The sequence below is a fragment of the Varroa jacobsoni genome, unplaced genomic scaffold (genome assembly GCF_002532875.2).
Source record: "Varroa jacobsoni isolate VJ856 unplaced genomic scaffold, vjacob_1.0 scaffold_367, whole genome shotgun sequence".
In the NCBI taxonomy this organism is placed as follows: domain Eukaryota; kingdom Metazoa; phylum Arthropoda; class Arachnida; order Mesostigmata; family Varroidae; genus Varroa; species Varroa jacobsoni.
This window is the reverse complement of record NW_019213269.1, coordinates 153,695-169,902: the sequence shown is the minus strand read 5'-3', so window position 1 is coordinate 169,902 and position 16,208 is coordinate 153,695. Positions and strand designations below refer to the sequence as shown.

Below are 16,208 nucleotides of genomic sequence, written 5' to 3'. Positions count from 1 at the left end.
ATTTCTTTCGTTAAGTAAGAAGATAGTAAAAGAGTTGATAGGTAAAACCGCTGGGACGTTTCCTTTGATACCCATTGCAGGGCCCCCTGAAAATGCAAGAGGATGGTGAGGAGAAAAAAGAAGAAACTAACATGTCCCGACGACCTCGAACCCCCAACGGTTTACAGCCGGAAACACCAGAAATACACGGAGTACGTATCTGATTTAGTTACAAAAAATCCTTATAAGCTTTTAAGTTGTCAAATGTTTGCAATTTTAATTCAAATGGTTTGACCTAAATAGATGTAAGAGCTACACGGTAGCAGAAATGAAAGAACAACTTTTAAATTGAAGAAACTGCTCTCCGTACTTTCCGGTAAGGTCAACACTTCTACTTACCAAAACCGTTACCAAATAGCTCTACTTTGAAAATTTAAATAAATGAAACAAGCAGATTATAAGCTGTGATTATATTCTTCAATTTGACTGATTGTCACACATCGATATACACCTCTATTTTACATTCAGGAACTGCTCGCGGCGAATCAAGAATCTCCAATTGATAAGAACCAGGGTCCACCGTTAGAAGCGAATCAACAGGAGAACTACAAAAAAATCCAACAGATTCTTCTACGCCTTACCAACCTCTGTTACCAGGAATCAGGGTCGAATGTCAACAAGAAAAAGCATGAGCAAAGACTGCTCCGGTGAGCGACCTCTATCAAAAAGCCACAATGGGTTCGACTATTATACAAGTCTATGAATATCCCAGGCAATTTCGAATTGCCAACAATATAGATCACTGTTTGTTTTTCACCACACGGCATTATAATACGTGAGCGAAGCTTTCCGATTCGGGTTAATTTTAAAAATGATGTCGGGGGTCAAGCAGGCCAGGATATTCCAAACATACGCTGCTTAGGAGTGCCCAGAGTTTCAAATATGGCCGGATGTTCTAACTGTATATCACATCTATACATTTCCATTCTAGGAACATGGACGCCCAAGCAGCTGTGTTGGATCTTTTGGCAATTCCGTTCGAGAAAAAGGAAGATGTGAGAATGGTAGAACTCATGCGACTGGCGCATAACTTCCTTCAACATTTTTGCCGAGGAAATCACCATAACCAACAATTGCTGCACAAACGGCTTGACCTATTTCTGAACCCTGGAGTATGTTTCTTTCGTGACAATGTTATGTATGAGCTTGGCAGCGCTGCTTAGAACTAATCTCACGAGCGTTTCTTAACGTACGAAGTCGATCGAATGAAGACATTGACTACGATCCTCCGCGCATATATACTAGTTCAATGTCTACCTATTCGGAACGCCAAAAAACATCCGGCTACAGGATGGTTGGATGCCAGTAAATTACTGTATCCTCCCAATAAGCATATCCATATCAAAGAATTTTTAATGATGGTCAACAGCTTCAACATTGCAATTTGGTTTAATAGTAATATAATTTTACTTCATCAATGAGATATTGAAAAAACTAACGGTTAATTACTGTAATCTCGTTACGTGATACCATTCTTTCAGTTACTGGAAGCTCAGACCATGTGCGCCATATTTAAAGACAATATGGCGCTTTGTAATGATGTGACAGAGCGGGTAGTTCAACACTTCGTGCACCTCATTGAAACACATGGCAAACACGTTCAGTATTTGAAATTTTTGCAAACGATTGTCAAAGCTGAGGGGACGTACAACCGCAAGTGCCAAGACATGGTCATGCAAGAGGTAAGAAGATTGCATTACTTAACTTTCAAGTAGCGAAGCAACCTTCCCTGAACTGCTCTGTTCGTTACCTTAAAATGTGACCGAATATGGATGAAGCAGAGTATAAACGGGCTGGTTAGTGAGTTTAATTTATACCTAATCGCTACGCGTGCGGAATAAATTTCACATGTGAAGCGTCGATTTACTGTTGTTCTTCAACAGCTAGTGAATGCGGGGGACGAGGCTCTCATCTTTTACAATGATAAGTCTTCGTTTCGCCAACTGGTCGCAATGATGAATGACAAGTCAGTGCGGTACGACGACGGTGGCATGCTTCGCTACCACATACAACTGGTAAAGTTGTTGGCTGCATGCACCGAAGGTAAGTGGGACTCGCCATCATAAATAATTGCTAGGAAATTACGCTGGTTAGTAGACTTTACCTCTGGGCCATATTTAAACTATTTATGGCCTATGTTTATGGCTTACATATTGATAACTATATAGCGCATCGGCTAAAAACTTCACGCGAAATGTTAGTTACTGTTCTAGGGTGTACTTTTATCGATGTCACACCTTGGAGTTGAATAGAATTGCAATAAATGAATGAAGACCATTGCTATCCTATACGTTCTGTTGTGTAGGCAAGAATGGCCAAACAGAAATCAGGTGCCTTTCGTTGTTATCGCTGGATGATATCGTACACGTGGTCACGCATCAATGCTGCCTTCCCGAAGTGAAGGAAGCATACATCAACTTCCTCTCCCATTGCTTCATCGACACTGAGGTTGAAATGAAAGAGATTTACACAAGTCACCATATTTGGACGCTGTTCGAAAATTTCCTTAAAGACATTGAGACAATCTCTGCTAAAACTTACAAGAAGTGAGTTTCTATTTGATTGCTTCTATCGTGTACACTAGCTTGTGCTTCGAGGTTATCCTTCAAGACGCAGAAATCATTCCTATCAGAGCTATTTATATAGTATTTGCAATGTACACCTGCTTGTTTTATGTTATCCGGTGTTTTTGACCTTTTGCTGGCAACATCACGTTACGGTAGTGACTTGAATAACGTTTGTCTTTTCATTTCGCTCTATTTCTCTCTGCAGTGACGACCCGCTCCTCGAGAACTACATTACATCGTCGGTGATGAATATTGTCACGACGTTCTTTAATTCTCCCTTCTCAGAGCAGTCTGCAGGGGTCAGGGTATAGATCTCTCGGATCTCATTTCCCTTAATAATTGTATTTAGCTCATCTGTAGTGATAATCGAACGCTAGAATTATTAAATTACAGTGGAACAGAATTATTGCACTTCAAGCTAACATGTTCTTGCATCGTAACTCATTGGCAGAATGACGAGGCTTTACGAGGCTAAACTACATCTACATAATTCTAAATCTGTTTGCAGACACACCAGACGATTTTCATCCAACTGATGCGCGCAGCTCACGATCTCACTCAGGCGGGATGGGTCAGCGTTCCACAGAAGATGAATATTGAAACCTGCATTAAGACGCTCTGGGATATCGGTAAGAAGATCCGTTTGTCGCATATTTAAAGCACCATCGTCATTAACATGTAATTTTAGTTTATTTTTTTCATGTGTGTTTAGCTGGGTCATCAGCAATAGGTGCTTGGCTATATGGTAACTTCTCATCAGAAATAAAGACAATTTATCTATAGTACATTTACACTGTTAACTAGTTTCGTACACTTACAGAATCATTATATTACCATAAAGGTAAATGTGACTTTTGATGGTCATTTGCATATTGCTTGGCGAGTTCAGCTAAAAAACGTAGCATCGCGGTCCCAGTGGATTTGGAATCGCAGGTAGCATCGCTATTCGATAAAACCGCAGCCGCGTCAAAGCAGGCGCGTGCTTGGGTGGCTCGTACACGAAAGGACGCTTCGCAACGTCCACCCAGCCCGCCAGTGTGTAGCAACAGCGCAAGCCTTGCGGGGGTTGCCAACAAAAGTTTCGATAGGTAAGAAACACGTACGGTAGTGCCGAAAAGTCTATGCAAATGGACGTTCAGTTTTTAGCGTGCGACACTGCGCAAGACATACATAATGGCAGCAGTAGTTTCTAAAATAGATTTTGTCTAAAATAGATAGCAGTCACACATCATTCAAATGTCGACTCCTGGTATCATTAGAAAATGCAGCAAAGTGTGAAAATTGTGTTGCACTTGTAAGATTTGAGGGAAATAGTTATGTTTCAGTTGTCGCAAACGAGTTCGATATTGTATTATAAGGTTATCTGGTGGTTGAAATGTTTACCTATTTCACGTATAGCTGTTTTTCAACGTTTTGGAAGTAATGCGCAAAAAGTCAACGATTGGTATTGACAAGACACGTCTTCATTTCACGCTGCTTTCGGTGATGCCCACCCAGGTCGAAATCGCTGGACGAACAGGAGGGGGTTATCAGGTAAACTCATGATCTTTTGAACAACAAACGCCCAATAAGGGCGATGGTACGCAAGCGAGTGAAATCGCAATCGTAGCAAAACAGCCGTCACTTGACCTCATGCGGCATAAAGTTGTCGGTCCGTCCTGAAAAAGGATTTCGTGTGCTACGGTGACGTGTACCTGCTTCGGGCCTACATCGTCATACGATGCATGTGATTCGAATAAGTTGTCGCTTCGTCTTTCTACTATAAATAACCTCAATAAGTTACTGACAGTTCCAATGTCTATGCTACCTTCACAGGAGAACAAGCCCACCGACCTATAGTTCGAAGGCGACTCCGAGCGATCGCACGATCATAGAAGTCCTTCAGGTCGGTAATCATAAAAAAAAAGTCCCAGATCATGTAGACTATATTCTTCGTAGCAAGGTCAATGAGGTGATTTTACGGACCTGCCATCAATAAGTTTTACACGAACAATTGGCGCATTAAATTTACTCTTTTTTTTCTATAATCTAATGGCTTTGCTGCTCCTCGTTAACAGGAAATCGTCGGCGTTTTGGAAGATCAGTTGCGACCTCTGGTTCAGAGCGAGTTGTCCGTTTTGGTCGATGTTCTCCACCATCCGGAGTTGCTATTCCCGGCGAACACAGACGCACGACGTAGGTACGTAAAAATAACAGCCCTACAGCAACTTCTACTGTCCTTTAGTAATCGTCTAGCAATAGTTAGTTCATTGCGTTCTTCCCACATTTTATAGTTAGCCTGACATTTTCAACGACTGCTTTTCGGCTGGTGTTATTGCGGCGCTTATTGTTAACAGTGTGCCTGCGAAGGACTGAACTGGCCATCGAAGGATCGCCAAGCTTATTGTCGGAACACCACTATTGTCACTTGCGACAATGTTGTTATCGTTGATATTAATAATCATGTTGGCGTGTTGTTCAGGTGCGGCTCCGGAGGCTTCATTTCAAGACTGATCCGGCACACGGAACGCCTTCTCGAAGAAAAGGAGGAGCAGCTCTGCGTGCGCGTACTACAAACGCTCAGGGAAATGATGTCGTCTCTCGACTCAGATTATGGAGACAAGGTAATCACCTGGATTAGTACATAAATCAATAAGAAAAGAATCATTCATGATTACTTTCTCGTTTGGAGCAGTTGACCACTGAGATTATATCTTGCCTGCACACGATCAAATCGGATCACAGATTGCACAAGATTAGTTTATCGTGCATGCTAGTTGGTAGTTATCTCGCTGTGATAATTCAGAAATACTGTGATTGATCGGACTAACGACTTTCACGCTGCCATGGATTGTCTGCAAATGGTGTCTGTAACACGCTCAAACGTAATATTATGACCACGTTATAGATCGACCAGAAGCTGCTGACACAAAGAGAGCTTCTCGACATTAAGCGGGTGAGATGAACGATTGGCAGATAATTGGCTTTAACTCCTGTTATGTTATGTGTGTAATTATTCACTGGGCAAATCGTTGCGCTGATTTGTTCGAAAAGTCGCGGGTCCATTTCCGTAGAAAACCGTCATAGTATAGGAGAAGTTGCTGATTCCTTAAGACTGACATAGATATATATATATATATATATAAATACAGGTGGAAATTTTTCCGTTTGGGAGGCCTAACTAGTGTGCTTAGATCAGCAATTAACATCCGATGACTAAATTATAACAATGGCATGTTTAATTTCAATTCAATCGTATTGATTTTGGTACTAGTAATCATATATTAATTGCATTATAACATGATTATAGATGTTTTCTGTGAATCAGCATATTTTTTCCCCGCAAGGAGTGTTACTAATACATGCATACTTCGTGGGTCGTCTGCAACAGGGCGAACAGTTACGCGAGGCTCTTCTGGTTCGTTACTTCGGCAAACGACCTCTTACGGGAAGTGGAAAAGGCTCTAAAGGGGGTAAAGTCAGTGGGCCTGGAGACCGGGGAGGATCGTCAGGGAGCAGCGCCATCGGAGTAGCCAAAACGTCCCTGTCATTCGCTTCAAGGCCGCTCAGGTACAAAGACACCGAGAGATTCTGAAGATCTAAGATCACATATATTAATTAAATCCAGATATTTCGTTTCATAATGTATGTGAATTTGTTGACTATAGAAAGGAAGACGAATGTGAATGTATGAAATGAAAGACTGAAGACTGAAGACTGAATGAAGACAATCAGGCTGTAAAGAATGTTGTCATTGATTACAGTCGTACAGAGGTACAATGTCACCTGGACCACGAGGGCGCTTCTGACCTTGTTGTAGAGCTGATTATGAAAAACCCTTCACACAAAATCTTCATTGAGAGTGTCGAATTAGGCATTGCACTTTTGGAAGGCGGAAACAACGTGATACAACAATCTGTGCTGCAAAAGCTCATGTCAGGAAATTCTTCAGAGAAATTCTTCAAGGTCAGTTCTTTACGTCGGACCGTATCCGACGTTGGTAGTCGTTTGATGTTGGCTTTGATTTTACTCGCGCGTCTCATGAACACTTAGAAATCACACATTATAATCCTCACGCGTTTTTTTATTATGTAGGTGTTTAATGAGAAATTCGCGAAGGCTCAACAGGAGATTAAAAATACGGTGATGGTATCCACCGTTGACGTACACAAAACGAACAATTCAACTACGAGTGGCAAAGATTCTAAAGGTGGAGTTGGTTCGTGTGTCGTGCTTGAATCTAACGTGCACATATTGTTAATCGATCGTAACTTCGTAATTTCGAATTAACTAGTAATTATTATTTTATTATTATAGTAATTATTATTAGTAATTAATGAGTAATTTCGAATCCAGCTGCAGTCGCGCTGGCTGGCTATGCTAGCTAACGCTTATTTTCAAACAGCCATCTCATCCAGCTGAAGGTATGAAGATCGATTTAAATAGAAGTCATGTCGGTGTCTAAATGCAGGTGACAGAAAGAGCACTCCAGTGGCCATTTCCAATGGGAAAGTAGTGGTTAACGAAGAACTGAAACAAGAGTTAGAGGAGGCTGCACAGGATACATCGAAAGGATATCAACAAATTCGACAGAGCGGAGCCGTCGCTGGAGTAGGTGCTGCGGTTGACAACGACACGAACGCTTACGGTTAGTACCGCCGACCATATAATTAACGCTGTTGAGAACACTGTGATCCCTGTTATGCTTACAGACTTCTTTGGTGGTACGTTTTTTTGATACGCTTCCACTATGGGAGAACATTTCATATTGAATTTATCCTCGTTCACTCTAGAAATTCAAATCTATTGATTTCGTGTATAGAAAAACAACATTGTTAAGCCAAAACATCACTCGTCCAATCAATCGTTTCCGCTCTATCGCATCCTCTCTCTCGCTATATTGTTGTAGTGCAAATGTCTCCAAGTGAAGAGCAGGCCGATGGAAAAGCTGGAATTGGTCAACGAGGCACTGGCGGTGTGGAGGATGAGCCCGCTCTGCACCCTTCAATAGCTGTCATGAAGCCAATTCTTCGTTTCTTACAGCTGCTGTGCGAAAATCACAATCAATCATTACAAAATTACCTGCGTTCGCAGAGCAATAAACAAAACTTCAATCTGGTGAGTACTAACTAGGCACACTTTCTCCGTGCTGTTTCATACATCCTGCGGTGATTGCTAAAGCATTCCCTAGCATTTGTGTCTCAGTTGGTTAGATATTGAAGGCAAGCAGTTTGTGAACTTCAAGGGGTTACTATTACCTCTTCCGTGTTAATTTGAAAATATTGCTTTCATACTTCATATGCTCAACGCAAGGCACTTCATTTTTAAACGATATATACTGACTACGGTACTGCCAGTCTACATTTAGTTTATTGTATTAAATGTTGTTGATCCGTCTTTAAGGTAGCAGTGTCTAAACTGAGATTCTGAGAATTCTACCAAGTACTAATGGTTAAATAACCTATCCATATGGGCAGGTGTCGGAAACACTTATGTTCTTGGACTGTATTTGCGGCTCGACAACGGGCGGCCTTGGCCTTTTGGGATTATATATTAATGAGAGTAACGTTGCTCTCGTCAATCAGACGTTGGAGACACTCACCGAATACTGCCAGGGACCCTGTCATGACAACCAGGTTAACAACAATAAAAAAACGGTGCTAACAGAAAAAAAAATGTATTATATTGTTCTAGTATATTCCTTAAGCGCCTTGCCGATAAAAGTATTTCTAGAAGTGTGACACTGACTGAAGCTGATTTTCTGCTCTGTTTTCTATTGCAGAACTGCATAGGAATGCATGAATCGAACGGCATCGACATTATCATTGCACTCATTCTGAATGACATTAATCCTCTGGGTAAGAAGCGTATGGATCTTGTTCTTGAGCTGAAGAACAATGCTTCCAAACTGCTTTTGGCTATTATGGAAAGTCGAGGAGCAGATTCGGAGAACGCTGAGCGTATACTCTACAACATGAGCCCAAAGCAACTGGTAGATGTGGCGTGTAACGCATATCATCAGGATGAAGAAGACGACCTCGAGGATTTTGACCTCGAGAGTGGCGCCGACGGGGACGGCGATGCTGTCACGGACGAGTTGGGAGTGTCACCAAAAGAGGTCGGACACAACATCTATATCCTCTGCCATCAACTGGCCCAGCACAATCGTGAGCTGGCAGCGCTACTCAAGCCCAATGAACAAGATCAGGACCCAAAAGTGTGTCAGGCACTGAAATACTACGCCAGCCACACAGCTCAAATCGAAATCGTACGCCAGGACCGTTCGATGGAACAAATTGTTTTCCCTGTTCCACAGTTATGCGAGTTCCTCACCCGTGAGACGAAAACGGCCGTCTACCATACTACCGAACGGGATGAGCAGGGCTCAAAGGTGTCGGACTTTTTCGATAAATCGGAAGAGCTTTTTAACGAAATGAAATGGCAGAAGAAGTTACGAAGCCAGTCGATGCTGTATTGGGTATCTCGTCACATGACAGTTTGGAGCACGATTTCATTCAATCTTGCAGTGCTAATCAATATCCTCGTCGCGATATTTTTCCCATTTTCAAAGGCGGCAGAACTGACGCCGCGAATGGCGGGCCCGAGCTGGCTACTGCTTCTAGTCACGTTCGCCTTGCTCCTTCTGGCGCCACGGACAGCGTCCGTGCGAGCATTTGCCGTGGCCCTCGTCATACGCCTCATGTATTCAATGGGGCTGTATCCGACGCTAATGCTACTGGGTGCCTGTAATGTAGCTTTTAGCGCCGTACACCTAGCGTCCATTATTGGCAACCACGGTACGTTAAGCAAGAGCGCCACCCAGATATTCTCCGATTTTGAACTACTTTATCACGTCGGCTATTTGGCCGTGTGTGTTTCGGGCCTGTGCGTCCACCCGCTACTCTATAGCGTACTGCTGCTCGACGTGGTCTATCAGGAGGAGACGCTTTTGAATGTGATAAAATCGGCGACGAGAAATGGCAGGTCAATCCTGCTCACGGCAGTTCTTGCACTTATTCTTGTCTATCTTTTCTCTATTGTCGCCTTCCTTTGGTTTCGCGATGACTTTCTGATCGAAGTGGATAACCCCCAAGACAACCACATGATGGGCTCACCGCTATCGACCGAGTCACAGCCGCCGTATCTAACCACACCACCTCCGTCAGTAGCACAGCAAGCTGCACAGGAATCAGCAACGATACGAGCTAACACTGCGGATAAAATCGAATCAGACTATTTACAGAATCTGCGCGCCGATACGAGTTTCTGTGTCCGACAACAGGCGAGTGAGCCGCCCGACTGTAGCATGAACATCACCCACACAATCATGTCCGCAATCCGGCGAGCACAGCAAGCAGATCGGATTCGATTCACTAGGGATTCAACAAGTTCGGATGAAGAGTCGCCAAAAGATGTTGACAGGGAAACGGCAGCGGTAGCCGAGCAAGAGGACGAGATGGTGAAGGAACGGGCCTGCGACACCCTCTTCATGTGTATTGTTACAACGCTGAATCATGGCCTTCGAAACGGCGGAGGAATTGGCGATGTCCTACGGCCGCCAAGCAGTCAAGAGCCACTCTACTTTTTCCGCGTCGTCTACGATCTGATGTTCTACTTTATTGTTATTGTTATAGTTCTAAACCTGATTTTTGGTGTTATCATCGACACATTCGCCGACCTACGTTCAGAGAAACAACAAAAAGAGGAGACGCTCAAGAACACCTGCTTCATTTGCGGTCTTGAAAGGGCAGCATTTGACAACAAGAGCGTTAGCTTCGAGGAGCACATCCGAGGCGAACATAATCTCTGGCAGTATCTTTATTATATTGTTCTTATTAAAGTGAAAGGTAAGAGCTTTTAATACTGTATTCGTTAAAGGATAGCTTCCATTGGCGTTCCGATTAGCTTAATAGAACAGCGCTCGATATTAGCCTGAATCAGTTAGTCACTTTACTCGAAACCGCCTCTGCTGTTAGAATTAAGCTAAGTTTGTCTCTGGTTAGATGAACCTTCTTAAAATGTTTTCTGCTATAAAATCGCCCTAGATCCCACCGAGTTCACCGGTCCTGAAAGCTATGTGGCACAGATGATCCGCGAAAGGAACCTAGATTGGTTCCCTCGTATGAGAGCCATGTCACTTGCAGCAGACGATGCTGAAACTGAACAAAACGAAATGCGAGCTATGCAAACTCAGCTAGACCACACTCAGAAGCTTCTTATGCAGGTTACTCAGCAGCTCAACGATGTCAAAGAACAGGTGAATTGAGTTCCTTTTTCGGATGAAAATCGTGGTAAGGTTTTGCTAAGTTCAATTGGAAATCTCAAAAAAGCTACAGGCTTTGAACACTATTAATAAACTAAAAAAAATCGATCGATAACTAGATAAGCGTTTTTGTCAACATAACAGCTTGGTACCTTCTCGTTATTATTAATTATACTAATCATGTTGAAGTCATCTAATTTTACGTACGCGTTCCAAGCGTTCACGTAACGCTGAGGCTTGCGCACTAGGCAAACGGAACGTAGTGTCAATGTTGAGTGAGTATCGTACGAGTGATGCGCGGTTAATTTTATTCATCAATAGGCCGACGCGTTATCAATTGTGGCAAAGGTACGATTGGGCCGTTATGGGCACTCAGCTAGACCATCCGCCAACGGTCTCAGGAAAACTATTCGGCCTACAAGAGCCCTTTGCACGCCAGATATACTCTGAAAATGGATACAGCGAAATACTCCGAATGGAATGATGTTTTTCGGGCGTAAGCCGATGGTTCTGTAACCAGGCATCCGTGGCTATTTCAAACCTAGAGTACATCTATTCGTTTGTGGGCCTTTTGCTAAACGTATTCCAAGGATGAGCTCCCAAATAATCGGCAAAGAGGGCTAGCGACGTGCGGCTTCGAAGATGATGACGCCCACTAAAACGTTATTGGATTGTATGGTTCAGTGGGTAATACGGTGATTGGTCTGATGCTGTACTAATTCATATCGGTGTGCGTATGGCTAATGTAGTCACGTCTGTACAAGGGCATGTGTTTGTTTTCGAAACTGTAAACGTATTTTTAAACTGGACTACAAACATTTTCTGAATGCTGCTGCTGCCGCCGAACTTTGCTGCTAGCAACTCTAATGCCTTGTATCTTGAAATAGGACCTAAGGTCCTATTGTTGAACAACTCTAATTAGTCTGTTCTATTCTTGTGATTAGCGTTGCGATGGAAGTCTTCATGCATGATTGAATCCATAGCTTGAACGAGCTCGGATCATTTTTCTCGTTTCAAATGCTGGTAAAGCAAAGGTTTCAAGAGTTCAAATCGATTGTCACTGGCCAAATAATAAAGAGTAATCGTCAAATGCATGCATATTTGTTGTTGTTGTTGTTGTTGCTGCTGTTATGTTATGTGTGCCTTAACAAATAAAAATCTAACGTTTATTATTCCCGTCGTTTTTTCACGTTCAATCACATGGATGCAGCTATCCGAGAATCGCAAACAGCGCCAACGGCTAGGCCTGTTCAGCAGCCCTATTCGTGCACGACCACTCCCACTTAATCCAAATATAAGCGCTAATACCCTTCATTCATCGACTGTATCTGGTAACGTAATAAACTGACAATTAGCATCCGGCTTCACTTTAACACCGTTGATATCACCTTCAATAGGTATCATAGCACCTCAAAATGGCCAGATGATAAGTCCCACTGGGGCAGTTACCCCAAAACTCCGATCCGTGCGTATGAGTTCGCCGATGTCACCTACCGAGAAAATGTCATCACAAGGCAGTTGTTCAACAGCTGACGACTGCTCCAAGCACTATCGTAGAAGTTCTTGCGCAAGATTTCCTCTCGGCCTCGAAACGGCGACGATGCAACATGAACTTCAAGACGGAAACGGAGCCCTCTGGACTTTTGCGGCATTAGCAGTCCTCATACTCTATTACTCAGGCGCTTTATCATCATTTCGAACTCTATAAAAGAACAACGATGTCGAAAGGTTAAATAGGTATGAAGGTAGTGACGGGTTAATAAATTTACAGATAAACAAAATCGATTTATGTATGTTAAAACAGATGGTTATGCACATACGGGAAGACGATGGATAAGGTATTGATTTAAATGATAAAAAAGCATAAGACGTGATCCCAATCTGGTAAGTAGGATATGGCACATACCGCAAGCGACAATATTTTCAAAAAGTAGCATTATTCCTTATTCTGAGCAATTTAAGTTGGCACGATCAGCAATTGTTACACGCCTTTAATGATGAGTATGCCGATAAAGGTGTGCTGGTGACGAGAATGCTTGCCATATTTAAAATGCAATGGTTTTCGAATATGCGGAAGCGGATAGGGTCGAGCCTGAGACGCGTCACTAGAGAAGAGACTAGTAACTTATTAAATGACGAAGATGACAACGCATGGTATCAAGTTGAATTGTTATAAAGATGGTATAGTTGCCGCAGTGATGGTGGAAGCGTGTTGCTTTGAAGGAGTGGTGCAATTGTACCTCACAACGAAGTCAAATTAGTGATATATAAGACACAGTTGAAGGATTTCAGGGTGAAAGAAACGAGGCAAGGGCGAAAAAAGTATGTTTGAAAACAGGGATTCTAATCAGACTAGTGTGACGGTGCTTATCGTCGATAAAAATCTGTCTTGTCGAAGTACGTAACGGTGGAAAGATACAATATGAAGTGAGCGAATCTATATTAATCGCGTGTATGCATCAGAGTCATCAAACCATCGGCGTGTATACAAACGCGTAAGATAGGAACAGGATAGGACAGCTGGGAAAGTACACCACATAACGCCGACGGAGTCATAAGCGTTGTCAGTCAAGGCCCTTGTGAAAGCTGGTACTTTGATCTTGATCTAGATAGAGCGATTGTGATCAGCAGAGTAATTACCCTCTAGCTGGAACACAGAACAACCATTCTGCGGCTGAAATGAATTAGAAACAACTCTTTTACCTATGAATTGAACTCTAAGACAAACGAGTTCGTGCTGATTCATAGAGTCTCTAGACAAGCGAAAAGCTCGTTATTAGCTCGTCTAAAGCGACGTTAGATTTATTAGGTTACAGTATTTCAGTACGAAATTATAGTTATTGATAGTACGAAAATGATTGGTTTTCGTACATGTATCGATATTAAAAAACCTTCGCTTTGAATAGAACCACATATAGCGGGTCCTTTTCTGCTTTGAATAGAAAATTCAAAATACATCCAAGAAGGAAAAAACAATGGCAAATGCAGTTACTAGTATAGGAATCCAGCAACCTAGTATATGAATAGGAGCATAGAAAATGAGATCTAGAAATTTAAGTGGTGATTATTTGGTAATCAGTTGACACCCTAGGTACACCTGGTGAAAAGCAAGCCAGCAGGCATGCGTGAGTAAGTCGATCATGGAGACAAAGAAAAAACAATATCACGCATGAGGCCTTGGAATATAAGATTTGAAGATTGATTTGACATTATTTTAAACATTTATACGATTGTAATACTCGGCATGGAACTGGTACGGGAAAAACAAAGAGCGCAAAGCAAACAACACGACGAAAGGGAAATGCTTTCCATGGTTATCCTAATTATGCCTAATAACACATTAGAACAATTGCGACTACGTCCTAAGTTTTTGCGCTCGTTTTTCTTTCGTCCATTTTTCTGCACGAGTTCTTTATTTCGTTATAAAATTTGTTTATTTGAAAAAGATACACTTCGTTGTTTCCCTTTGCTAATCCATAGACGTTTATATGCTCGTGTAGCTACGAAAATGTTTTTTAGATAGTCGCATTTTCAGACAAATGATAGCTGATCTTATCACAAACAACTATATACATATATATGATTCGGTGCACACTTATATGCTAACATAATCTGTAGTAATATATAAGCTCTTAGTCGTTTCGAATTAATTATTAATACCCGAATAATATTTCCCGAAAATAGGTCACCTGGCCCGACCCGACCTGACCTGATCTAGAACCGTGAAGTGTAAGATGATGACGATCTAGACATCCGATAATGAAATGTACACCTAACGTTTTCGACGCAGAAAAAGGATTAGAACAATAATATAATTGTTCTTAGGCCCGGTCCTATTGGTAGTCTAGTTAGTATTCAAATAGGCCTAGACTGTTTTTCAGGCTATTGGATTGAGGAGGACCTATGGGAACGATTGATGACGAAGAGTCTTGCCGTTAATTTTTGCAGCTACCCTTTTCCACATCAGTTTGTTCACTGACATATCTGCAAACGACTTTCGCTTATATATATATATATATATACCGTGAGCAAATTACTGCAATTTATATACTTGAGCAAATGCACATTATCAAGCCATGAGCGTCGCAGGTCCCGTCATGGTTTGCTGTGGCAAAAAGCAAGACATGAGGTTCTTAAAAAATGGCTCAGTCAAGCATCGTGTGGCGCGCATAATGGTGATAAGATGAAATCTGCTGTCATGAGTTAATTTTTCCTTGTTACTATAGGATGTCGGTTGGTCCATTATTCATTTTGTAGTCATATAGTGAGTGCAATATAGAAACGCCACGGAATAGGTGTATCACATACTATACATGTAGTGAAGGGCAGAAAACAAGATCAAGTAATACTGATAACAATGAAGGACTTGTATATATATATAGAACTAGTTCCCGTTGCAATAAAGCGTTGAGATCTTATAAGGCAATATTGAAGTTCGCTTTCTATCATTTGTTGATATATTCGACTAGTGGTCAAAGATAGGGCCAACAGAAAACAGTGGGACATGAGTGGATTCCCTTAATTTAGTCACCGTATAGGTCAGAGTAAATACGCTCTCGCGTCCGCATTTCAGGCTGGTAACAGCCCTAAAATAGGTAAACAATAGATTTAGCAAGACGCAGCATGTTTGTTACATCTACTGGCTTACTACATCAGTCTGTGAGAATTGGTACTCGATTGGTGCGCTGAACACTGTAACTTATGAACCTATACGGAATATATGCTAAGAAAAACTACGGCGAGATGTGATACACAAAAAATTTTAGTTAATAGGGAGCTTCTATGATACTTTAAATAATAATAATAAAATTTTTCAAAGCACACTTGAATCGACTTTGCTAGAACAAGGTCTAGCTTATCCGCCTCTTTTTTGAGCGGTAGCGAAAGGTACCATTCGTCAATACTAGCTATTTTCTGATAGCTTTGTCTATCGCTTTAACGATATGTGACTGGAATACATTACGTAGGGTTTAAGACTCATAATTGAGCTAAGTAAGCATATTGGGTCACATATTCGAGCTGGACCCAGTTCGTTTATGTTTCATAATGGCTGTATCGACCAAATCCTTTCCAATCCAAATAGAGTCCTTTGCGTCTATTTTATATACTAATACAAATAAGTTTTGTTTTCCACGAACATGATCCATTTACTAATTTGTGTTATTTTTCATATTTCAAAAACTGATCAGCTAGAAAAAAAACGCAACTGCTAGAAGAGAATTCGTTCGTATGCAACGCGTAACTTCATTCTTCTATATGCATGCAATTTAAGACGGTATGCCGTTACCTAACACTGCGCGCAATTGCTCTAAATGTACTGAACAGAAAAAAAAAAAAAAAAAAAATATATATATATATAT

At 41.7% G+C, this 16,208-nt stretch overlaps 1 protein-coding gene across 1 annotated transcript in view; it reads left to right on the top strand.

The window, feature by feature from the left end:
* The window catches only part of Itpr (Inositol 1,4,5,-trisphosphate receptor), a 51,607-nt gene extending 36,326 nt beyond the window's left edge, over positions 1-15,281 (top strand). The window contains exons 20-42 of the mRNA XM_086968017.1: positions 81-191; positions 508-686; positions 971-1,151; positions 1,521-1,721; positions 1,923-2,082; positions 2,345-2,585; positions 2,812-2,911; positions 3,115-3,235; positions 3,496-3,694; positions 4,104-4,139; positions 4,422-4,491; positions 4,664-4,785; positions 5,068-5,209; positions 5,494-5,541; positions 5,977-6,155; positions 6,350-6,551; positions 6,681-6,795; positions 7,057-7,233; positions 7,495-7,703; positions 8,063-8,221; positions 8,368-10,432; positions 10,631-10,842; positions 12,059-15,281. Coding sequence (XP_086824143.1) covers positions 81-191; positions 508-686; positions 971-1,151; positions 1,521-1,721; positions 1,923-2,082; positions 2,345-2,585; positions 2,812-2,911; positions 3,115-3,235; positions 3,496-3,694; positions 4,104-4,139; positions 4,422-4,491; positions 4,664-4,785; positions 5,068-5,209; positions 5,494-5,541; positions 5,977-6,155; positions 6,350-6,551; positions 6,681-6,795; positions 7,057-7,233; positions 7,495-7,703; positions 8,063-8,221; positions 8,368-10,432; positions 10,631-10,842; positions 12,059-12,196 — 5,367 coding nt within the window. The 3' untranslated portion in view covers positions 12,197-15,281. The remainder of the gene's footprint in view (positions 1-80; positions 192-507; positions 687-970; positions 1,152-1,520; positions 1,722-1,922; positions 2,083-2,344; positions 2,586-2,811; positions 2,912-3,114; positions 3,236-3,495; positions 3,695-4,103; positions 4,140-4,421; positions 4,492-4,663; positions 4,786-5,067; positions 5,210-5,493; positions 5,542-5,976; positions 6,156-6,349; positions 6,552-6,680; positions 6,796-7,056; positions 7,234-7,494; positions 7,704-8,062; positions 8,222-8,367; positions 10,433-10,630; positions 10,843-12,058) is intronic.
* Positions 15,282-16,208: the final 927 nt, after the last annotated feature.